This window comes from Teleopsis dalmanni, chromosome 2 (genome assembly GCF_002237135.1).
Source record: "Teleopsis dalmanni isolate 2A chromosome 2, ASM223713v2, whole genome shotgun sequence".
NCBI lineage: Eukaryota > Metazoa > Arthropoda > Insecta > Diptera > Diopsidae > Teleopsis > Teleopsis dalmanni.
The window spans coordinates 219,920,688-219,947,322 of NC_051847.1; the positions used below are offsets into that span (position 1 = coordinate 219,920,688).

Below are 26,635 nucleotides of genomic sequence, written 5' to 3' on the forward strand. Positions count from 1 at the left end.
TTTGTCGCTCATCAACCACTGGAATATTATGTCTCTTGATTGCTCAGTTTGCCAAATATGTGAACAGTTTACGCCACTTTTTCTTTAGAAGTGTTTTTCCCTTTGTTTTTCAGAGAGGATGGCTGATGAATGGGTAATACTTTTAAATGCAATTACACAAAGGCACCTTTGATTTTGTTTGTATGGAATTTCTGCTTAATTACGAAAATACGCTTTGAATAATAATTATACGATTTTGATTGGTTTTTGAGTCTGACATGAGAAGAATAATTTATACTTTTGTAATTTTTTTTTTGTTTTAAATACTTTTATTTTAACAAACGTAAATAATAATTATTTATTTATTGCTTATACTAATTACTTTTCTTTTAAAATTGACTAAATAAGTTAACAAATGAATCGGTATTACTTATAAAAATTCCATAATATATTTAAATATTCTTAGGTTTCCCAAAATGCCCTTAAGTGAACTTTAAAAGGCAACCATAGCTTAAACTTTATTATGTTTATTACTCACTTACTTAAATGACTATAATAATCCATTACCGGGTTTCGACCTGTCCCGGGTTTCGGTCTTTTTCGGCTTATACCTTTAGGCACTTCCGCTAAATGCGTTCATTCTTCAGACTCCTACATTAAGTGCTGTTAGCTCGTACAGTTTGTGGTTCATTCGTTGGAGGTAGTCGTCTCTAGCTCATAGAAAAAAGATCTTAAGAAGAACTTTTCTCTCAAAAACTTCCAGTGATGCGTCATCGTTCCGTAACAGCGCCCATGCTTCTGTGCTTTATAATTTAGCACGGTGATAAATTATTCATCTTAATTATTTTACAATAACAATTTCTTTTCAATTATTACGTCTTATGACGATTAAGCACTTATCATAATAAAATATATATTCCAAAATAACATTATTTCACTTATTGTAAGAAAGTATGAGATGGAAAAAAAATCTATCTAACTACTTTGGTGAGTAATACTTTTTTAAGCTTATCCAAATAAGTTACATATAAAATAATATATTGTGATTTTGAAAAGTTGTAATATATACTAGCATATACTAAATCTAATATCAAACAGCACTCACAATTCATATTTACTTTTAGTAATATGTTCATTCATCACAACTGATAGAAGTAAATATTGAGTAATCCACGGCACAGCTTTAAAATGCTTCAAAATGCCACTTTCAGCCACTTTCAAGTACTAATTTACTCATAAAATCAAACTTCTCTGCATCTATGATTATCTTCTTACGTTCGCCCAGTGTTACCTCACCCGGCTATATAATCCGACATTCCATTCTTTAGCACCATCCTTTGATTTTTTGCTTGCTGTAAGCCTCCAATATCTGATTTTATTCTTTAATAAGAACACGTTAACATCACTTCAATCTATAAGCGTGACTTTTGTGACCCTAGTCACAAAATCTACAATTAACTTATCCTCCTCCCTTGTTCAATAACCACATTTTGTTCACCTATCTTTTTTCGCTCATGCTTACTCGCTTAAATCAACATCGATTTCTAAGTACTAAGTCTCGTTATCTTCCCAATACTTGAAGTCTGAAAAAATTACGAATAATTAAATACAAAAATTATTTTCAAGACCACTGATGATGGGTATTTGACAATATTCGAAACAGCTGTTGACCATACAGCTTATTATTTAAAATAATGTAAAATTAATTTTTGTTGTTGTTGTTCACTACTGTTCGAAAAACTTCTAAATTGTAAATAGAATAATTAATTTCAATTAATATTAAAAAATCATACCTTATGAAAGCAATACGAGAGGAATAAAAGCATTCCTAAAATTATTTAAAGTAAAAAAAGTATTTTAAAAAAAAAAATTTTAATAAATATTTTCCATATTTGCAAAAACAAAAAGTTTTTTCTTTGTTTAACCCAAATCCACTAGATATTTTTGAAAAATTAATCACTTAATTTTTATTATCAAAACATAACTTTCTGTTTTAATATATCTTAAAACTTTGATATACGTTAGATATACAAATATTTCAAAAAGAAATGCTTTAAATGGCTTAAAGCTCAGAAAACTTTATTTATTTAACAAAGTTGGCAACACTAAATGAACACGTTTTGAAACTTCGAATATGCATTGTGCTTGAGAACTCAACAACAAAACAGAGAAAGGCCAGCAGACTAAAAGAGAAACCTTCGTGTCAACAACATTGGCAATACCTGGAAATGGTTGCTAACAAATAAAGCAACAAACAACTGCTGAAGCAACAGTACCAGTACCAGCAGCAGCAGCCGCAGAAGCAGTAGCAGCAGCATTTGCGTGAGCAACGATTTGTTGAATTGTTGATAGTAAGAGTTTACGAAAAGGGCGTTTAAAGAGGCGTGCATGAATTTTTACTCAATGTACTGTGTTGATTGTGCTGCTCTTTTCTATTGAGCGCGCACACAGAAGAGCGGAAACAGAATTGCGCCAGCAGCCGGCAGCGTTTATTAGCACAAATGAAGTACTGAAACACTGAGCCGTAAATGTGCACATGTCGTGAGACGGTTTTGGAATAAAATAATTCGAATATAAATCGTGAGTTCAGTTAGTATGACGGCGGTTGAACAAACGTGCAAACGTTAAAACTAGAAAGTCTTGGTATGCCTTTGAGTGTCTGAAGCATATTTGGTTTTTCTTTCACTCGATGCATTAATTTATTTTATCAAATTCGAGTAATGAATGTGTTTATTTTTTGCACAAAACAAAAATATTTGCAAATAATAATGTGCATAAATAAGAAGTGTATATCTGTATATATTATACATATATGAATATATTGCAAAATAACCAATAAATAAATAAAAAGTAAAATAAAGAAATTTGAAAGCTTTTCAAAGTTAAAGGCCAAAAAGAATTTCACTTATACACAGTTATGTTGGGATTAAATAATTAACGAGTTTACCTTAATTCTTTAAAATTTGCAATTCCTATGTGTAACGAATTGTGAAAGGTGTAGCAAAGTGTAAAGTGCGAAAATAGCAAAAAAAAAATTGTTTGTTTTTAAAGTAATTAGTTTTTAATACCACAGCAAAATGTATACAGATATATGTAAATAAACAAAAACAAAAAATGCTGAATTATACAAAAATAATATTTTAAGTGTTTACAAAGAAAAGAAATTCGATTAAAATAGCGTATATTTGTAGAGATAATAATTTATAGCAAAATTACTAGAAAATTGCAAATATACGTAGAAATAAATAGACAAATAAAAATATTTTGTACTATAGCAATGTTCAATGGAAGAACAATAACAATTCAAATAATGACTATGCCACATAGCAGACGTACATTAAGCACATAAAAAATAATCAAGTTCATACACACACACACACACACACACACACGCACACAATATCCGTCTAAACAACAAAAGTACAAGCTTACAATTCCACAATTCCACAGTTCCACAGTCACAAACATAAGCGATGAAAACAAGAAAGCACGATGCTAAGCATAAACAACAAACATTAGAAATCGCCTGAGTTACTGTGGGCACGGCTTAGAAATTGAAAATAAAGCATACACACACACATATACAATAGTAAATCGTCTAAACAGAATCATACGTTAGCATCTTGTGTGCATTGAAAAACGGTGGCAAGCAACTAACACTCAATTATACACATATTTATAGAAAGCTTAACCACTGTTGATGTTGTTTTTGTTTTTGTTTTTGTCATAGCTTTGCTGTTCTATTTAGCACTACTTTCATTGTTGTTGTCATTATTATTGTTGTTATTATTGTTGTGGCTATCAATGCATATTGTTTCTCTTTTAGTATGCGCGCTTATTTATTGACATAAAAACGAATAAAACAAAAACAAACATGATAATAACATATGAGTAGCAAGCAGCAAATCGAAAAAAAAATGACAACAATAAAACCAGAAAATATAGTAAAAGCTAAGTGGATATTTTACAATTATATTACTGTCACACATCCCACAGCAGGACTTTACAAATATAGCAACAAAAATTACACAGCAGCTTACGCTGCGTATACTTGACATTAAATGGAAAAAAAATTAAATCAAACAGATAAAAATTTACTGGTGCCGGACTTTAAGTGTGCAGTCAGCCAGTTGGACCACAAATTGGACGATGACGTGAATGTTTTAAAGGAAATAGTTGAAGAGCACTTAAAACTGACACATAAAAATACAAATTTATTCCACATAACGCAAAAGAGAAAAGTTGAAATAAATATATATAAAAAATTGACTTATTAAAGAAAGTCGAAAGCGTTAAGGAAATTCCTTAAACTTTTTTTATTAATCACAGCAACATTGGTCCAAATTTAATTGTTTGTTGCTTTATCGTTTCTTGTAAAAAGGGTTGCCAACAAACAGTAATTTGTTGTGAAAACTGATCCTGGTAATCACTTTAATAGTAAGAAAGTTCTACTTATAGAATATGTTTACTAAATTAAATTGACACTTAAACTATTTATAAATTTAATGCAGATCTGACAATTGATAAGAGGTTAGCTATACAACATTATATTCGCTTTCACTTTATGAGCTTTTAAACACACTCGATGATCTGTTTTATTTTCTGTTCGTTATATGTTAGATAGGTCATAACACATTTTTAGAATTTTATATATAATTTTGTTATCTCAAATAACAATAAAACCGAGAATTTTAATACTCGGTTTTTGTGATTTCTGCACTTCAATTTTGATTGGAATACGAAAAAAAGCTACCTAACACTCTTCGAATTTGACTTCGAATACATGTATTGAAGACCGTGACCCGCTTTCACTCTATTACATACGTTTTAAACATACTTGGTTCCCAAATTCTTTGACATTGCGTAATCAGTGAGAAACTTAGAGCGAACACTGTTATCCGCCGATATTTAATTTTATTATACTTATTACTAGTGCTGGTAAATTAGGATTGCTAGAAAGAATCGAAATGATCTGTGATATAATAAGTTCAAATTTTTTTGCAGTTAGTTTTCTACAATTATATCAACGTTTATATATAAAAAATTGCTACAAAAGTTTTAAATAAAATAAGTCTTTCTTAAAAAAAAACTGGAATCTTAAAAAAACACAGTTTTGAACTGTTATAACTTTCAAATTTACTGAAATCGAATAATAGTTCGATATATATAAATTTTTTTTATATTTTTGTAGACATAGCGGTTTTCAGGAATATTTCATTTTAAGTTGTTTTTGACAATTTCTATACGGTTAAAGATTAAAAGTGAAGTATCTCTCTCTAAAACTTTTTTTTATTACTTGGCACAAAGAATCGAGTGCTGAACTATTTTCATTTAAAAAGAAAGTACAATGTATTGTTCGGTGGGCAAAACTAGAAAAATATAGTTCTCAATTTTTAATATATCACTATTTGTAAAGGGTTTTGAAATTCTAAATAATAGTGTTAAAACAAAGTATTAAACAACTATAGCTTTTTTTTTTGGAAGCATACGTTTTTCTTTTATAACTTAAAAATTACTGAAGGGCAATAACTCTATAATACTAAATTAATGATTTCTTCAGATCGAAATAATTGTATTTTTACGAAATACTAAATGACTTAGTTCTTAAACTGTTTTTGTCTGTTAATTTGAACTGATTAGTGTGTTGTCATAGTCATTATACAGATTAGTTTCATTTGTCAAATTCGTTAAAAATTCGTTATATCAAATAGTATTTTCCTTTCATTTAATTTTTTTTTTAATAATAACATATATTACTAATAAACATAACTAATTTCTTTTTATTAAGTTTTGATAAAGCACAACAAAATAAAATGTTCGAAAGAAAGATTATATTTATTTGATCTTTCACGGTGATTGTGCACAATTAATTATCAAGACAATTAAATTAATTTCATATGCAAAAAAAACTAATTAAATTTAAATCCAATCAATGTTTCCACTTAAATATCTTTTACTTTCATTTATTTTTTTCTCATAAAAAATCTACTAAAAACTAAGATGAATTACCCTAATCTTCAATAGATTAATGAAGAGAAAACAAAAGATCTGATTTATTTGCTTATACACAATAAAGTTCGTTGTTCAATATAAACAATAAATAATCTTTTTAAGTATTTGCCAAATAATAATTTATAAACTTTTATTAATAAAAACATTTTACAGCAGAAAGCATTTGTTTAAGAAATAAATTAACAAATCTGTTCCAACAGAAATTAGAAGAAAATTTTAAAACATTTCTTATTTAATTTTGTGGCCATAAAATAGAAAATTTAAAAGCAACCCATCGTTAATAGATGTGGTATGACTTTCATTCTACTTTGTATTTAATCATTCCTTAATCAGATTTACGGAATTTTATAACTATCTTGGCGGTGTTTTCAACATACTAATTTAAAAAAATATAACATATGGAAAGTACTAGAAAGGCTTAATAGATCATGATTAGTATTTAATCATTCCATTTAAAAACCTAATAAACTTTTATATTTTATGTTTCAAGTAATTTTACTATTTTAAAAAATACGTTTAATAATATTTATACAGTATATTAAGTTTTTTTGGGGAATGATGTAATACTTATGCAGTATAACGAACTCAACTTTTACTACAACCAAAAAACTCTAAAGAACGATAGTAATATCATCTAGTATAAAACAGAATATATTAGTAAAGGAAGATCTGTAGAGGTAAATACACATAGTGTTCCTTAAAGTCTTCTACAAAATAAAAAACTAAACATAAACATTATCTTCCAAATCTACATTAATATAACTTGAACATTCTAATACTGGACTCAAACGTAGTTTTATTTGTATTTGTACAAATATCTGTCAATTTTTGTTGCCTTCAATGCAAATAGAGAATTTTTGACAGTTAAAATTACAAATAAAACAATCGTGTGAACCCAGTCGTTCAGACAAGTCTGATCAAAGTCTTATGGGACAACAGAAGCAAAGATATTTAAAGAGGTTTACGAATCGATGATGTAAAATGATACATCGAAATTAAAGGTGATGTGATTAACTTTTTTAATAAAAGAGTTGAGCACTAAGATTCCATGCTTATAATAGTAAAAAGCGAAGAAACCCTGAAAGCAAATTATAATGACATCCAGATGTAAAATAAATTGAGTTGAATTTTTTTCTTGTCATATATTTCTTTTCATATATGTCACGTCTATAAATTGACACGAATATAAGTGTTCATTCGTAATAAAATTTAAATGTTCTGAAGAATATGAACTCTAAATAACCATTCAAAACATAACATTTCAAATTTAAACCAATTTTGAATATAAAATTCAAAATAAAACACATTAAAATAAAAAGATATAATTTATGATATTAACTATAAAACCTTCCTACACCTTTTTTTCTCTAATATCTAAAATTTGAACAAACATATTATTATTACATACACAATCCTCTCCAAAATCATTTATAGCTAATGACTATGTTTCCTTACTTCCATCATAATCAGTCTTAATATTTTCCCATATAGGAAAGATTTTGTATCAGTTTCACTTTCAGTAGGGCATTCACTTTCAGTAAATGCTCATCGTACTTAAAGGACACACTAACTTTCCCAACATGTTTATAAGTACAACGAATAAGTGGACATCAGAAACAAAATACATATGTATGTACATACATGATCAACTTGACAAGACGTATTCGTTTAGTAATATCCATCTGTCTGTCTTTCTGCTATCTAACTATCTGGTTGTTGTAGAACCCACAAAATTCTCGTGGCTCAGACTTAGAGGAAGACAAAAAATGTGAATTGATAACCCAGTTCAAAAAACACCTCTTTCACTGAAACGTCATTATTCAGTCTCACGACATCAATACGCCAGCTAAGCCGGTAGATGTTAATTTGGTAAATTATGTCATGATAACGGTCGTTATTGCAGTGTTCGTAATTCCTAGTGCTGTTTCATCACTCTGTTATCAACTCCTTGCTTCTATAGCGCGTTATTTTTGTTGTTTGAGTGTGTGCTCTACATTTCTCTACAATTCTTCGTATGATCACCAAATTCACATTGTTGTTGTTTCTTACAGTGATACGAAGATAGATAAAACATTTGACAATTTTTAAGCTATAGTCGCCAGCCATCAGTTCGGTATGCGAGCGACTCACATTTTTGCTCCCTAAACCCCTTTTTATGGATTCCTTTTTAGCGATTCCTTTTTGCAGATTCCTTTGTGTTTATTTTTGACCCCATAAAATGGTTAACAACGTCCAATAGACTATTCTTAACGAAATTAATTTAGTCATTGTAATCTATTTAGGATTTCTCAAAATAAACTTAATGATATAAATCTGATAACTTCAATTAATTACCGGAAATTATTACCCTGAACTACTTACTGTACTCACTACTAGAGGAAACTTCATTATTTAAATTTGGTTTTTCTGAAAAGTTGGTAACAATGTCAATTGAAGAAAAAAGTTAACAATATTGTTTGCTGCCATAACTCAAAGAGCGATTCGGATTTTACGAGCAAAAAAAGTTGTGGTTAAAATTTTGCTCAACAAAAACGAGATTGAGTGTGTTGTGTATTGTGTGTTCCGTGTGCTGTGTGTTCTGTGCGCTGTGTGTTCTGTGTGCTGTGCAGAATGTAAGTAGAAGAAGAAGAAGCAGCAGCAGTAGCAGTAGCAGTAACTGTGTGTTCTTCTCCCCTTTAATATTTTTGAACGTCGCGTATTTAACACCGCACGAATCCGTGCTTCAGTGAACGTTAAGAGTTTCATTTCGTTAGTTTCATTTTGTGGCAAAACAAGTTTTCAAATTGTGTGATTTAGCTTTTTTTCTCGTTTTGTTTTTCCTCGTTTGTGTGATTTGTTTTTGTAATTCTTATTCATAGACGACGGCGACGACGACGAGTATGGCTTTGAAGTGTTACCAAAAAACGCCAGTTTGTCAGTTTGTCCGTAACTCTTTGGTAGAAGCGAAGTCGCCGCGTCGTTGCTGACGTTATAAAAGCACTTAAATGTTTCACATTACAAAATAACAGCATTTGTTGGTGTAATTAAATTAAGAATTACTTTTTTAAGTTTGCGGAAAAATAAATTTCTTAATTTTACTATTTTACCACAAAAAAATATATTTTTTTATTTGCTGTGAAAATTGTCTGTGTATTTTGTTTTAAAATTCGGTTAAACTTCGCTGTGGTATTAGAAACAGCAAAGCAGCAAACAGCAGCGATCGAATGCTAATAAGAAAGTGTAAATATTTATATTTTAGTAATATTGTTAAATATTATAAGAACTCGCTTCTTAAGTACAAAAACTAAAAGCAAAAAAAAAAACAAAAATAAGCAAACGATAATCAAATGTCTCGCCGCCACGTTATGTAAACGAAAATCGCAGCAAAAGTATCTCATAGATGCAGCAACAGCAGGCAGCAGGCACCAGGCACCAGGCACAGGCAGCATCAAACAAAACACCAAAAAGCAACAAAAACAATAAAAATAAAAGGCAATTGGTAAGTAAATAAATGCTCAACGATTCGAATTGTTTTTATTTCTTATTTGAGCTTTTTTCTATTATTAATTAATTTTTTTTTACTTTTATAAATTTTTTCTTTTGTTTGTCGAAAAACATAAAATTTTATGAATAATAAAAAAACCAATTCACATGAAACGCTTTATTTCGTATCTTTTGAATATAGCAAAGGTCTCCACGGAATATTACTTAAGTATTTGCTCAGTTGCTTTAGTCAAGAGAGTAGAATTAACTATTCATCGTAGTTGAAAATAGTAATTTGAGTCATCATCTGAACTGCTTACGTATATTTGTAGTTTAAATAGAAAAATATAAGCTTAAATGATTTTAAAGCTGATCCTATTCAAAATGAATATTTCTTATATGATCTTGATTCAGAAGGAATAATATTTTAATATTCACAAAGAAAACGATTCCTCGTAAAACACAGAGATTCCTGAGAACAAAGTATATAGGACTTTTTGCTACAAGTAACCCAAACTGCTACCAAAAGCTAATATTTTTTAGTTTATATAGTTTTGGACCAACTACATAATTCCACAATAGTTCTTCAGTCCATAGAATTCTTTAGCACAGGGCTGTCCAAAACCCAGCTCACGTGCGGCCCGCGACTTATTTCAATCTACCAAAATTAGGTAAATTATTATATTATATAAATTATTTTATTTTTATGGTGTCCCAAATTCAAATTAATTAAATTCATAAAACTTAATTTAACAATATCACCGTAGTTTATATTTTTTTTTAAAAAAAAAAAAATATGGACGTATGTACTTGTTTCTGAGGCTCTCCAATCTGTGCAGTAATTGATTTTGGACCGCGAACGTATTGCGTGTGGTTAGCAGAACCATTCTTAAAGATTATCTTCAGAATTTTCAAAGGGAAAAAGTTAATATTAATTATTATATATTATAATTTATTATGATATTCTATATAAAAGGTATTTGAAATTCATAATTTGAAACCCGTACGTTGTAAACACCACAATATTGTTTATATAAGTTGATAGCACTGTACTCTGTTGCTATGAGAGATTGAAGAACGATCTGTGATATTCAGTTTATCTCTTTCACTTTGATCTATGATTTAATGAAAATTTAACTAGTTATTATTAAAGATATAGTTAATCTTACAATCTAAAACTTATGATATGAAATTTGAGTTGTAAAAGTTTACTTAAGAATAGGATATATCACTTGTAATGCACTACGAAGCCTAAGTATATTATTCAAGTTTTTGTCCATTGATATAAGTATGGCTGCAGACCTATAACCGACATTAATTGGTAACAATTTCAATTTGCGGAATCAATAAAAAGAAAAATTATTGAACTTTTCACAACAGTTTTCACATATGTTACCAGTCTGATATACTGCGGTTTCTAAAAACTGTTCTTAATACTCATTGTGCCCTATGTTGATGTGTTAACATATCTTTCAGTAAAATATTTACAAATATCTTATCTAACCTAATCTTAAGATATTTTGCAAAAAGAAACCAAACATATTTTATGCATTTAACCGAAATGTCACTTGAACTTTCTTAATGTTTGTCTTCCTTAAAGTAACATCACCGTCAACTGTTGTCATATGGAGTACGTGTGACTTGTCAGCGCCTGACAACTTTTAGTAAGGATGCCACTTGTTTTCTTAATCATGCGTTGATGCGCTTTGAAATGGATCAATCAAAAAATAAACTCTTAGAGGCAAGCATTTTTAAATTATTACCTAGAGATACTTACTCATCGAGATACATTTTTTAGGATTTCTTTACAAAATCTTGAGGTGTATTTATATATAATATTTTGAAATTTATTGTAAACATTCTCGTCAATGACATTAGTGATACCATATCATAGAGGTCCTATTTAGTATATAAAATTAGTTGTTATTTCCATAAAGAATAAAATGACTTATTTGTGTGAAAGGCACTATATTTTAGTTTCCAGTATTTACTACAGGGGAGCTCATTTTTGTATAGAAGCAGATATTAATATGGTTATTATATGCTATTTAATGGTTTTGTTTGCTTAATGGCTTGGTTTGCGGTTTTAGTGCTGTTACATAGCAGTCTGATCATTTTAAGAGACATCCTTTTATTTTTCATATAGTCTTTTCGAACTTTTTAATTTATTTACATATTTGAAGAGTGATCAGTTACGTGGCTCAAATGAATTAGGTACACTTTTTTAGCTCAATTGGGTAGAGATATTCTATAGGCTAAAGATTTCAATGTATAACTTAATTACTTATATAAGTGATTATTATATTTTATATCTCACATTAAAAATGATCTTTATTGCGTTTAGTCGCTTATAAAAAGCAAAACATCACTCAAAGAAATACAACTGTTAGTTTTTTTGAAGAATAATTATTTTCTGGTGCTTATGTTATAAAATAAAAGAATACACTATGCCAGACAACTGGATTCTTAGTGAAATTGAACACTTTAATCGTGTAAATCCTTGGCTTAAGGAATGTATTATAAACTAATGGAAGAATTTCAGACTTTCGAGTAAATCTGAACGTTTCCCATTGCGGATATCATAATATCAGAAAAGGACCGATACTACTGGCTCACTATCCTTTTTCTGATCTAGATTAAAACTAGACTAAATATAATGTAACTATAACGCTCATCCTCTTTCAGATAGTGCTTATATGCTGTCATCTGAGATTGACTCATTTTTTGAAATCGTAGTGCTGCTTAATACGCTTATAACCTGTGAAATCATATGCTATTTATATCAGTTTGGTTCTACTCACTAAGAACTCACTAAGAGATGAACTAGCCCTTTACTATGTTGTTTGCTTGAAGTTTATGTTAGAAGTATTCATATTCTGGGTCAGGAAAACACGGGTTTGTTTTAATAAAACTGACAATGTCTTTAGCTCACATGCTTGGAGTGTCAGATAATTATCCAATGAAGGAAGAACGTTTGGAAATTGTCGGATAGTATCATAGCAGATGTTGAGCATTTCTCCCTATCGCCTCTGATCCACAACTATCAACATACCCTGAAAGCTACCCCGTCTGTTCGGTATACCTACTTATTTAACAATTTTACATTAACACAAAAACTGTATTCATCAGTAAAAGCTATCAAAATCAGAAGGTTTCAGATGAATCCTTATCTGATCGACATGATTAGATCATAATATCAAGTTGATGTATTTGGACGTAATGTTCTCATTAAAGCCAAAACTTTAAATGATGGCAATAGCCTACTATGCTGTGCGATAAAGCGTAAAAGTATTCTTAAAAAATTTTCAATACTGCCAATATACTATATATTGTTAATGCTATCTAGGCAATAATTCACAAACATTTTGTCAAGGTTAGGTAAAAAATTATTTTTTTAGCTAAAAATATTTAGTTAATGTGATGAACTAATTTTTAGTTCATCACATTGCATTTATGTGATAAACTAAAAATATTATAAAAACCATGCCAAATTAATTTCGAATGAGTTCCCATCGGTACACAACATGGTTTCTGTTGAAACCTCACAAATCGCAAAAAAAAATCCATTGAAAAAAAATTTCGCTAATAGTTAACTGAAGCACTTTTAAGTCATTTTAATTGCTGTTATCCAAATATGAGCACAGGACCCTTCTAATTCAGCTCACCACATCGCTCACTTCAAGCAACAACACTCCTACGATGTGCTCATATATGCATTGATACTTGGCATATTTGTGGTGGGACACTCATCAAACCTCAGACTCAGCCTCAGCCTCAACCTCAGCCGCAGTGGAGTTTTGTACTGGAATTCGAGTAACCTGCACTCGTTTCGTTGTACACTTCACCTCTACCCCGCTTGCATATTTAGACACAAAGCGTTTACCACTTACCATTTAACTATTGTAACCATCGATACACCTACTTAAAATTTAGAAAGTTGTTTCTTACCATACTTAGCGCTACCACTCTCGGCCCCTCTTTTCCACAGAATGCCGCACTTTGGTGCTTTGCAGTTTTTCTGCTTCTCTACTGGCATTCTTCGGTTTCGTATCTCATTTTTTCTGATATTAATTATTTGAATTTTGTGCGGTATGTCTGCGGTCTCCTTATATGGGTCAAAATATTACCGAGTGAAACAAAAATTGTTTAATAAAAAATGCTTAAAATTTATGTCGTCCGTATTTAATTTCAATTTTCTTATTGAGCATGACTTAACGATTTTAATTACATTCGCCGTGACTGGGCTCGATGTGCTGTAGATGTGGTGTGGATGTGAATGTGAATGTGATGTGATAAAATTCCAAAATTTATTTACGAGTACACAATTTTCATCTTGATAAAATTAATACGCCAAGCCACACTAGACTTAAGTGGTTTTCAAGTTGGTTAAAACTTTTCAATATTTGATAAATGGTTGCGTTGTATCTCATATCGTGTATCTCGTATCTACAAATTCGCTTTCACACAAACCGATTTCGCTGACAAATTGTATCTTGTGGCTAACACAAAATGTACGCTATGTAAATATCTGAAAAATATGTTCTTAGAATATCAATAAATAAATATTTTATACTCTGTACTATGATGAATTGTATTTGTTGTTATTTTAAATAAATTTATTTTTTTTATTAAAATTCGTTTCACTCAAAACGTATTGCCTGTCTACAGTTGTGGCATTAAAACTAATCTTCTCATCTCAGAGACAATAAGTTCAGCGTTCCACTTCATTGGTATTCCGGCAACATTTTACAACTAAAAGAAATGCAATATTACAAATAAATTTAAAGAAAAAAATAATTTAATCAATGGAAGAAGAAAATTGCAGGAAAGCACATTTGTTTCGGTTTGGTGCGAAAAGTATCTAAGCTGCAACACGTGCTTCCTCCAAATGAAGAAAATTAAAAAAGTTATTGATAAGAGCAGGTCACGTAAATTTGTGCAGAGTAAACTTTTATATTAGTTTAGTGAAGTACTTGTGAGCATTTTTTACGTATTTGAGAAAAGGATGATTTCATTTTGTATCTATTTATACATTTTTTCAATTTTATTAATTTTTGTTAGTCCAGAAATACGTATTCATTTTGGTAAAGTAAAGTTCGTGCTACTTTAAGATATTATATTTTTTTATCATGAATTGAAACTTCAATAAATTCAAAATTTTTGTTAATATATATTAACAGAATAATAATAATAATAATTAATAAAAGTTAAAAAAAATTTTATGGATTGCAGCATCTGAAGGATTTAGAGTAATTTAACAATATCTTCTGCCAACTACACAATGCATGCAAAGTAAATTAAATGATCTAGGAACTCATTAGGTAATATCTATCTAAATATAAATATTTAAACTCACGACCAACTGCTTTCATAATCAATAAATAAGCACGACAGATATTTCTGTCTTCCGAGAATCCATTTCGGGATAAAAGTTAAAATATTGCCGAGGTAAGGCACGAATGCCGAAAAAGACGACTAAAATCTGCAGATTGAATGTCTGCGGAGGTAAACTACATTACATAATTTATGGGTGTTTATGAGGTTTAAAATTAAAAGTCACTCAAAAATGATGTGTCAATCAGTAGGACTGAATAAAATGCAATCAATACAGAAAATTACTGTGCCAATTCAAGACTAAAAAATTTGATTATCTTTTATTCAGTGACGATATTCAGTTAGATCTGACAATTATGAATTATTGAAATGGTTGAGGTTTATTATTGAAATTAGGAACATTAGATATCCAGTTAGTTATTTAAGTTTTGTCTGATTAGAAAAGTTCTATTTTTTTTAGTAGACATAGATATAGATATAAATGAAATTATTATCCCGTTTTAGTAGATCTTTATTTTTAAAACAAAATTTGACAGATTAACCCTCATGTCGGATCCAAACTAGACAAACAGATCCTGGTTGAAACTAGACAAGATGCATACCACTCACCTACTTAAACTAAGACGTAACCTGGTCAGCACAATAGTATGGGTATTAACAGCTTTCACTGCATACTAGAAAGACATACTATGAAACTGGGTCCACCTTATAATGACTTTTGTCGTAATTATGACTCTGTAGATGAGCAGGAAACTGTACTACATTTCATGTGTCAATGCCCATCATTGGTTAAGAAAAGCTTTAAAATTTTTGTGGCACATTTTGTTTTGATCTGTCAGACATCCTGAAAGCCTGGAAAAGGTTATAAAATTTTTCAACTTGATCAATTATAAGATCTGACTTTACATTTTAAGTAAAGTCAGTTCTGTTTTTTTAGAATTTTAACTTTTCCTAATAGCATTTTTAGCTTCGCCAATTGTTGGTTGGTTTTAAACCATGAGTTTTTCTATATAGAATATATACAATAACACAATAGGCCTAAGTAGATTCCATAGGGATCACCGGTATAACCTAACCTAATCTACAACTTTTTTTCAAGAAATCAGATCACTACAATGGATAAAACTCTAAATTGTCAAGACTTTCCTGTTTCCATTCTAGATCTTAGAACTCATTTAATAAATCCCAATACTTAATTAAAATAAATCTATTTATTTTGTTTATTAATCAAAACTTTTTTTGTTTTGTTTCACACCTGTTGTCAATTTTTTTCTCTTATTAAAAAAAATTTAATTTTACATAAACAAAGTTTAATCATTGGTTATAATGCGACTGTCAGCTTTCTAAACTATATCCTTTATTTCGTCGTAATACTACTTTTTTTAATACTACTTTTTTTGACTACTTATTTTGTTTTGTTTCACATTTGTTGTTCCTTTTTCTCTTATTAAAAATTTAAGGCTACATAAATAAAGTTTAATCATTGGTTATAATGTGACTGTCAGCTTTCTAAACCATATCCTTTATTTCGTCCTAATACTACTTTTCTTAATACCTAGTACTTATTTTTCTACTTATTTTGTTTTGTTGTCCCTTTTTTTCTCTTATTAAACATTTAATTCTACATAAACAAAGTTTAATCATTGCTTATAATGTGACTGTCTGCTTTCTAAACCATATCATTCTTCATTTCGTCCTAATAAATTCGTATTCCTGTTAAATACTTGCTAATATAAATTTTCCTTTATTTTCAGATCAAATATTAATCAATGCTGCCAGCATCAATTTTAAGCTACATAATTTGACTACAACAATAACAATAAGAACAATAACATCAACAACATCAACAGCATCAACAACATCTGTAATAATAATAATAACAACAACAACAAGAACAAAGAATTCATAATTAAAATAGCAAACTCGTTAAGCTGCAGTCAATAATTACAAAATATTACGTGACTGATATACTAAAAATTTGCCAGTGTAAGGAGTCTTAATACAGCTTTAACGCTGGCGAACCGACAAGGTACTGTGCCCGTCATAATGGAGAGGCCAGAAGTGACGTTTCTCTTTCAATTCGGCAGCATACGTGATGCCGTTTCGGTGGCCGTAAATGCCTTAACGCTTAAAACATTAAAGGATTTGGCATGCGAATTTATCAACACAAAGGTGAGTCGATTCAGTTAACACTAAAATGAATGTGATGACACTACAATGAAGAGGGAAAAAGAGGGCACATGAAATAGTTCACTGAAAAAAAATTATATGAAAAGTATGCACATACCTACATACATTGATTATTGTTTGAAAACGTTTATGATTATGATGAATTGGAAGCTATATGAAACTAGCTAGTGTTGTTGTTTCTGCTTTTGTTTTTGGGTTTAGCTTTCTCTTATTAGTGTAAACTGATAAATTACAAAATGTGACAACAAATTTATGGAATTATTTATTAAATTACACAAGTTTTTTTTTTTTATTTTGGTGGCGGTGGCAAATTGTCTCGATATGTCTGTGCCAAATGTTAGTACGTAAGCGCATATACGATACGATACGATACGATACGATACAATTTATCAATATGACGAGCACAAAAACAAAAGCAACAACTCTCACAGGAGCGCTCGTTTATTTGTGTTTATATGTTATGTATGCATAAATATTTGTAGAGTTTTATTCTGTCTAAGCTTTTGAAGAATTGTAATGAATTTGTATTTATGTATGTATGTGTGTGTGTCACATGCACACTTACCGATAGCCTATCAGCGTACGCAATAAACTTTACAATGTACTGTACACATATGTATGTAAGTGTGTTGGAATGTGCAATTATTTATACATGTTTGTATGTTTGTATGTTTGTATGTGTCACAAATTAATTTGATGGCATTAATTATTCAATTTTATTGTGATCCCATTTGCTTAAATGTGTGTGTGAATTAACGTCGATGAGCTTGCTTCCATATGCGTGTTAACTAATTCTTTTTGTCTCAAATGTTTTTTGTGTTTTTTTCTTTGTTTCTCCTTTTTAATTTTATGCTTTGTGGCTCTTTTAGTTAATTTGATGGTCTTTATTCAATTATTTATGGTCGGGCGTGATATTTCGTGCGCCCGCTATGCAAAAAATTCCTACATTTCATTGGTTTTTATGCGTGTCGAAATTTTGTGTAATTCACTCTCAACAAGTGGCAAAAAAATCGTTTTGTTTTTTGTTGTTTTTATTGTTTTTATTGTTTTTTATTGTTTTTGTCTAAAAGTTGTGCAAAATGGAGCAGTTAATCTTGTACGAAAAGTACATGAAATATGAGAGTCCATAAAATATGCAATCAACTGTGAGTTGTTTTTATGAGGATTTCCACTGTTTGCGCGCTTGACAATTTAAGGACTTCAGTTGAATTGCAATGCACATTAGAAATTTGATTAATCATACGAAAACACATTGCCTTGAATGCTTCAACGCTCTGCGGTGTACAGTGTGCGGTGTACAGAGAGCGGTGTGCAGTGTGCGGTGTGCGGCTGTGAAAATAGGAATACATTTTTCAAAATGTGTTTAATAATGCTTAAGTCCCCAAGGATCTCTAGTAACATTAACATATTATAATAATGAAACGGTAATGGTTGAAATAAATTCAAAAATTAAATTTCTGTATAAATATAATATATTTTAACATATACATAAATTCTTAATGACACCTCTTCCGATACCTAGACTAACACTAAGACTTTTGGAATATATATTTGTGATGACTTTATTTTTGTATACCTAGCAGGTTAGTTTAACTGTGAGTGGTAACCTTGTACTCTAAAGCTCACTTAAACACAAATAATGGTCTGTAGTGGTACGATGGATACGGACACACAGTCCGTATAAGAAACCTAAAGTTGTACTTTAAAGGTAGAAACCGAAGCATATAGAACACAAATAGCATCTTTAATGATGTTGCAACTTCTCTATTCAAATTAAAGTTGATAAGTCTATAAACTTGAATATGTTCCTAATTTTAAAGGATGACAGAGGATGAAAAGGGTCATTCATTCGTATTTTAAATCCTCCATTGAATCCTGTCTTAGCTAATGATAGACACTAATATATAGGGTGGAGTACAGTGTCGTTCTCATCCGCAGCGCCACAGAACTCATTATAGGGTATACCCTATAGTAGGGCTGTCCAAAATACGGCCCGCAAGCGACATGCAGCCCTCGGCTAATGTTTGTGTGCCCCGCGAAATGTTTTTAATCTACCACAATCAGAAAAATTTTCATTTGGTGTTCTGGTAAAACCATATTATTTTGTTTTTATAGTATACCAAATAAATAAATTTATATTGATTAATTTATAAAACTAAATTTAATATCATAACCGTATTTTTTTATTTGTCGAAAACAATTATGAACGTATGTATTTGTTTCTGCGGCCTTCCGATCTGTATAGCGTTTTATATTGGCCTGCGATTGCATCTAGTCTGGACAGTCCTGCCCTATAGCATGCCTTGTTTTTGTTGTTATGGCAACCCATAGAGATCTATATAACAGATAACATGAAAGCAATTACAAATACGTATACTTGGATTAGAATATGGTTCGGCAAAGAAAGCGTGACAGAAAAGGGGAAGCAAGAGTGGATTGGAGATAGGTGGGATTTTAAGATTTTAAGTGAATATACTAAGGAATTAAGAAATATACTATAACATATCTTCCTAATATGCAATGATGCATCAATACCGATGCCGTGACGCTGGCCAGGTAACGCCTTAGTTAAAACAGCTAATAAGTTGCTTGTCCAGTTTGGACCAGGTCGGTCTTAAGATTTGACAGGAGAGTTCATCTGCCTATGTTAAGTTTGTTTAGCTATACTTAGATATTTTTGTTTGATATATAGCTTAGCAGTTGTGAATGGGATACCAATATCAAAAAAATGAGTGGCAAATTTATCTGTCCTGTATTTGCCCGAGATATCCCTGTGACCAAGTATCCATGTGACTAGACACAAACTCGCTAAGCTACCTGGTTAAGAGAATCCCGCTCTTCTTGCATTGTTAAGAATGTTACTGTAACGCTCAGTAGAAATTCAATAGCAGCTTGGCTGTACAAAATGATTACGATATTTACATCAGGTGTCTTGTCGCCTAGGACCAAGTTTTCTGCGTAGTAAATCACTGTTAATTCTGCCGGAAAGAATTATCATTTTTCGTATGTAATGCTAACAATATATAATGCTTTTATGAATCAGTTAGCCTAAGCTTAAGAAGTTATCTAACATTTATATACATACATGCATACATATATATATATATATATAAATCCAGTTGTGGGCTTAACATGACGGTTTGTTTGTTTTTGATATAAGTTATTTTGTGGTACCTAAAAATTAACCTAACCATTTTTAATTTAATTTATTTTAATATTATTTTAATCAAGTAACTTAAATTTTTGAAATATAACTGGAATAAAATAACTTTAACTTGCATTGGAAATAACATGTGATTAAAATAATTACAAATTTCTTCATATAGTCGTCTATTATGTTTAACAATAAATCTTCTATGCTATTAGAGATTTTATTTTCGCTGACTTTCCGATACCATTTCAGATACCAGATAGTGGACTAACGTACCTATCAGAGCGTATTTTACTATTTCGTCATGACTACAGCAGCCCAAATGTCTTACACATCATTAATTCGGCATCGGAAGTGGTCGATGAAACATTAGTTGAAATTGTGCTGACCGCAAATCGTAAGTTCACTGCAGCAACGAATTTGCAGTTTAAAATTGAATTAATGACGAATAAACTATATGCACTATATTTACAGCCATACTATATCCCACGTCAGAGATGCCCACACTCAAACCTCACACACTCAACGTGCACTCCTACAAAGCACCGACTTTCTGTGATTTTTGCGGTGAAATGCTATTTGGTTTGGTACGTCAAGGACTAAAATGCGATGGTAAATAATTTCGTTGAAAAAAAAATACGATTAATATTTATAAACTCCGTTTCTCATACAGGGTGCGGACAAAATTATCACAAACGTTGTGTTGTAAAAATTCCAAACAACTGTAATCGCTGCAATGACACAACGCGGCGTTCCTCGGCACTGCAACCACCACGCAGTCCCTCCAGCAGTTCCACGCAATCTCTGATTTCGACTGAAGAGCAGCAAACACTGAAAAATGACTCAGGGAGTTCACTGGTAAAGCGGATGTCAGATCTTATGAGTGATATTATTAACAATTAACGATTAGTATGCGGGGCGGGCTTAAGAGGCAGGCTTAGGATATGGCATAGGTGGGCCAGGACTCGGAACCGAAGTTTTAATTAACTCATTGCATTAGAGTAGCAATAGTAAAATACTGAGTTTATAACGAATGTGAGAGCTTATGAGTACTTATGGTATATGTAAGAGTTAGTGGTGCTGGGAATTAGTTTATAGTTACACAATTACTCGTCTATACAATCACTAGTGAAATATTATTTTAGCGCTAGTTACGAGCAATTAACATAAGAATAGATAGTAAAATTAAAATTGTCGACATTCTATTACGCCAATTGCGTTTCTAAATTTTACATTTACATTTACATTTTTAATTTTTTAATTCGAAATTTTCAATTTTATACTTACTAGGCAATTACTTTATATGTCCGTAGTTTAAATTTTTAATTAAGCAAGTAGTCACAAATTAAGTGACTCTCTGATATAAAGACATGCAAATTGTGAGATGCTTAAAATTTATATATTTTTTGTTATTAATTTTAGCTGAATTAGCTCGTTTATTGCTTTCATTACGATTTTATTCAAGCATAATTTTAGTATTCAACTTAATTTCTATTTTAAATTAATTTCAAATTAAGATTTAAACATTCTTATTGGAGATCTGGTTGTAATATTTTTACTTAATTTTTATCACTAGTTTTACAATTTTATTTTTTTTTTATTTAACTTTGTGATTATAATTCGAAATATTTTTTTTATTATTGTAATAAATTTGATATTATTATTTAATAAAATATTTTTTTAAAAAGATTTTAGTTTCATTTTATTTTATTTAAATTTTTATTGTTAGTAATGTTAGAGCCAGATCATGAATAATAATGTTTGTCCAAAGGTAGATATGCTTTAGAACAACTTTTAAAGTTACCAGAAACATATACGAATAGATATAATTAATAAATTTCAGTTGCACTTATTCCTATAACGAATAATAATCCCATAGAAATCAATTGTATCTCTGAGATTTGGAGAAATTCATTACTATCAGATTTGGAAATTTAGTAAATAAAATGTTTTGTAGAAATATTTTAATTAAAATTTTCTTGGTGTATTTGCCATTTTTTATGCTGTAAACTAGCATTTTTACTAATTTTTGTACAGTGTGTATAAAATTGTAAAATTTTGTTGCTGTTAGTCAGCACTTTTATTAACTTTAATGGCTGTTTTTGTAAAAGTCTTCATTTTTTTGTTAGGTATATAGAAAGCATCCGCTACCCAAAGAAATGAATAAAGAAGTTTTCCACCACCGACCCAGTGGAGAATGGGTAATAAACTTATTTTAATAATTAGGGCAGAAAGTTGAGACAAAGAAGCTTACTACTTAGAAGTCTAGGATTATATAAGCCAGAAAGCAAAGGAGGAAGAAAGGTGGTTGAAGTAAAATTCTTTATGTGTTCGGCTTTGATACTTATTCCACACGTTTTAGTACTGCTAGCTTGCACTTGAAGTAATGAAATAAAAAGTTTTTTTATAATTGATATGAATTCACTTTCCTAAAGAACGCGGCTCTGACTTTCCAGTCACACGTTTTTGGCAAAAAATATTAATATTATGCAGGTACCACTTGATTCTCGCAATATCGTGGTTTAAAATTTGCAGAGTTTTTACATTGGCTACATTAATAAAAACTTTTCACTAGTTATTGCAATCCGATATCTCGAAAACTAAGCTATATTGACATACTATATAGCGGAAAATGTTCACAATAGGTGTCTTTACTAAAACCCCTTGAGAAATGGGAATGATCAGCAAATCTGAGTATTACTTAGTACTGCAATTTATATCCAGTGTAATATTTACTTTAGTAAATGATGCGAGAGTTTTTGCATTTAGTCCTTAACCTATGCTTATCCTATTTAAGCCTCAATCAAGATATTTCCATAGTGACATACAAGTGGCTAGTTAGCCTATGTACTTGGTTGCAATTCTGCTTTACGCATTTCTTTAAAATGTAGACTCCATCATAGAAAAGCTCTTATTGATCATATGAACACATTTTTACTCTTTTTCAATATCTGGGAGCAAATCTTACATATTAAACCAGATCTAGAGACCTCTTTAACTTAAAATTAAGTCAAGCAACAGATATTTCAGATATTTTTGTTACTAGAACTTGTTTATAATTGTTTAGTGACGACAAAGGTTTCACTTTTAAGCAAATAGAATATTTTGTTACCACAACTACATATATAGGAATAATTATAGGTATTATATATAATTATATATAGGCAGATCTTTCTCATGTAACCAAGCAGCAAACTTTGTTACCACACCATTTTAGAAACTAACTAAAGGATTGGTGAGAGATTGTATATTATTTTAAGAACTTCATTTATAGTAACTGTTGGGATCGTTAGGGCTTATATCTACTAGAGAACAATTGGAAACTAACAGGACGTAATAACTTAAACTTCGAATGTGCAAAATAGTGCAAAAGACCGTATCCGCTCTTAATTATATATATCATTATATATATCTATCTTGGATGAATTATGTAGATAGTTTTGACTTCAGAAGATATTAGTTTGATTATGAAACCTTATCCGCGATAGTGGGCAATTGCACTTCATATTGTTTAATTTATATTCCCACTTCAACCGTATTTTAAAATTAATTTTTACATCGCATTTTATAAGAATGTAGCCACCAATTGATTATAAGATATATTTCCCTTTTTATTATTCATGAAAACACAATACTAGAATAGACATTATTTTTATTTTGTCCATAAAAATAGCTTAAAAAACTAAATCCATAACTACATGATATATTTCCATGAATTAAACTTATTGACAACTTCTTTTTTCTCATAGAATGTGCCAAACTTCAGAAACCATCAGCGCTCACCTTCAGCGGGTAGTCGAAATGGTTGTAGCCCAATTTCACATAATCACGCTACGTTTCATCATGGAGCGCAAGCTTATCACGAGAAAATACGCATTCCGCACACATTCATGGTACACACCTATGGAATACCGACTGTTTGTCAATTTTGCAAGAAGCTGTTAAAAGGTCTCTTCAAGCAAGGTTTACAATGCCGCGATTGCCAGTACAACACACATAAGAAGTGTATGGACAAAGTTCCGCAAGATTGCACAGGCGAAAGACAATTACATATAAATGATTATGCAGACAGTACACCAACACATGGTAACACCAGCAAAGAACGCGATAACTTCTTTCGGGAAGAATTTGATGATAGTGACTTTGATGACAATCCATCAAGTGATATAGCTTCAACCACAGCTTCAGCGCGCAGTTACGGCAGCGGTACAACAACATCATCTAACAAAACAGGCACCGGACGTACGAATGCACCGAAGACCACAACGAACACAAAGAACTCACCACCAGAATTATTGAATGGACTGATCAGCGATGATGATCGCAACTCATATCGTAGCGCAGGCGAAGGGCAATCATTAGACGGGCAATCAGAGCAATCGAGCTCCTCTTCATCACCGAGTGCCAATATACCTTTAATGAGAATTGTACAATCAGTGAAGCACACAAAAAAACGCGGAGGTCAAGCTATCAAAGAAGGCTGGTTAGTACATTTTACTAACCTAGATAAGACAGTCAAACGTTATTATTGGCGTTTGGATTCGAAGACTATCACCTTGTTTTTATCCGAACAGGGTAGCAAATATCATAAGGAAATTCCATTGTCTGAGATACAAGCTATAGAGCAAAATAATGACACCCGCACAGATAATAACTACTGTTTCGAAATACGTACGGCATCTGTGAGTTATTATGTGGGACAAGACCCTTTGGTGGGTATGCGTGAAGAGCAGCCTGTACGCTTGCCACCACCCGATAGTGGCATTGGTACAGATATAGCAAAGAGTTGGGAGACAAGCATAAAGCAAGCTTATATGCATGTGACTAATACGCGTAAGTAGAAATGGAATATTGATGGAGAGTGGATTTTATATGTATATCTTATTAATAATAGAATGCTGCGAATCTGAGGAAAATGTGCAGGATATGGGTCAATTATACCAAATATTTCCAGATGAAGTGTTGGGTTCTGGACAATTTGGTGTTGTTTACGGAGGTGTGCATAAAAAGACAAAACGTGACGTTGCCATAAAAGTTATAGACAAACTACGCTTCCCAACCAAACAGGAAGCGCAGCTTAAGAATGAAGTTGCCATATTACAGGTGTGTTAAATGAGTGTGTTCATATGAGTATCCTGTGAAGCTACTTATAATATCTAATTTTTTTATAGAATATCTCACATTGTGGTGTTGTGAATCTCGAAAGAATGTTTGAAACTCCAGAACGTATTTTTGTTGTTATGGAAAAACTGAAAGGTGATATGCTGGAAATGATACTTTCACATGAACGCGGACGTTTAAGTGAACGTGTAACCAAATTCCTTATAACGCAGATACTCATAGCACTTAAGCACTTGCATAGCCAAAATATTGTGCATTGTGATCTAAAACCAGAGAATGTACTGCTTTCTTCGAATTCTGAATTCCCCCAAGTGAAGCTATGGTTAGCAATTTATATAGATTTACTACTCTATTTCTAATAATCAATTATGAATATTATTTATAGTGATTTCGGCTATGCGAGAATTATTGGAGAGAAATCATTTAGAAGATCTGTTGTAGGAACACCCGCTTATTTAGGTAATATTAAAAATCCAGCAATGAGGCTCCATTAAACTTTCATTAACACTCGTTTTATATTTTAGCACCTGAGGTACTACGTAACAAAGGTTACAATCGTTCGTTAGATATGTGGAGTGTGGGCGTGATTATATATGTCAGCTTGAGTGGTACATTTCCGTTCAACGAAGAAGAGGATATCAATGATCAGATACAAAATGCTGCATTCATGTATCCACCAAATCCATGGAAAGAAATTTCATCAAATGGTATGAGCTTTTTTTTTTTTTTGTTCTGGAGACTTGAATTTTCTAATAATAAACTTTTCATTTCAATTATTTTCAGCGATTGATTTAATCAATAATTTGTTACAAGTTAAGCAACGAAAGCGTTACACGGTGGACAAAAGTTTGCAACATTATTGGCTACAGGATAAACAAACTTATAGGGACCTGCGTAATTTGGAAGGTCAAGTGGGAACACGCTATTTAACACATGAAGCGGATGACATGCGTTGGGCAGGAGCCGGCGATATGTGACCTGATAAAGTGCAGACATTGAATAAAACTCAAGCACAAAAAAACAAACAAAATATAGACCAACAACAACAAGAAGAAGGAAAGATCGCCACAAGATTAGCAACTGCAGCCATCGCTATTGAACATCGACAAAGAAGACACTCCTTAAATCAACTTGCAGAGTCCAACAGCTGCGGTTGCCGTAGTTTGCCGGGCTCACCTAAAGTAGAAGCGATCGGTGATAAGGCACTAAAATGGATGCGCGGTCACTTGTGTCGGAATATCAAATGAGATTTTGTGCAATTTTAGTTTAAATTTTTCTTCAATATTTCGTCCCTCGCACGCTACACACTTTATTTTGTAAAAATATTTTAATGCATAAAAGTGAAACAATTTATGTGTAATTATTTTTTAATGCATACAAATAATT

The 26,635-nt window shown here is 31.0% G+C and overlaps 1 protein-coding gene across 1 annotated transcript; it reads left to right on the top strand.

Annotated features, from left to right (window-relative positions):
- The first annotated feature begins 2,365 nt into the window (after positions 1–2,365).
- On the top strand, positions 2,366–26,251 carry LOC119679060 (serine/threonine-protein kinase D3). The gene is made up of 12 exons (XM_038091209.1): positions 2,366–2,622; positions 9,230–9,469; positions 16,542–16,959; positions 20,381–20,525; positions 20,603–20,740; positions 20,802–20,986; positions 23,878–24,961; positions 25,023–25,231; positions 25,300–25,571; positions 25,635–25,708; positions 25,774–25,956; positions 26,033–26,251. The coding sequence occupies exons 3-12, from the start codon at positions 16,834–16,836 to the stop codon at positions 26,224–26,226; spliced, it is 2,610 nt and encodes an 869-aa protein (XP_037947137.1). The 5' UTR covers positions 2,366–2,622; positions 9,230–9,469; positions 16,542–16,833; the 3' UTR covers positions 26,227–26,251.
- The last annotated feature ends 384 nt before the right edge of the window (positions 26,252–26,635 follow it).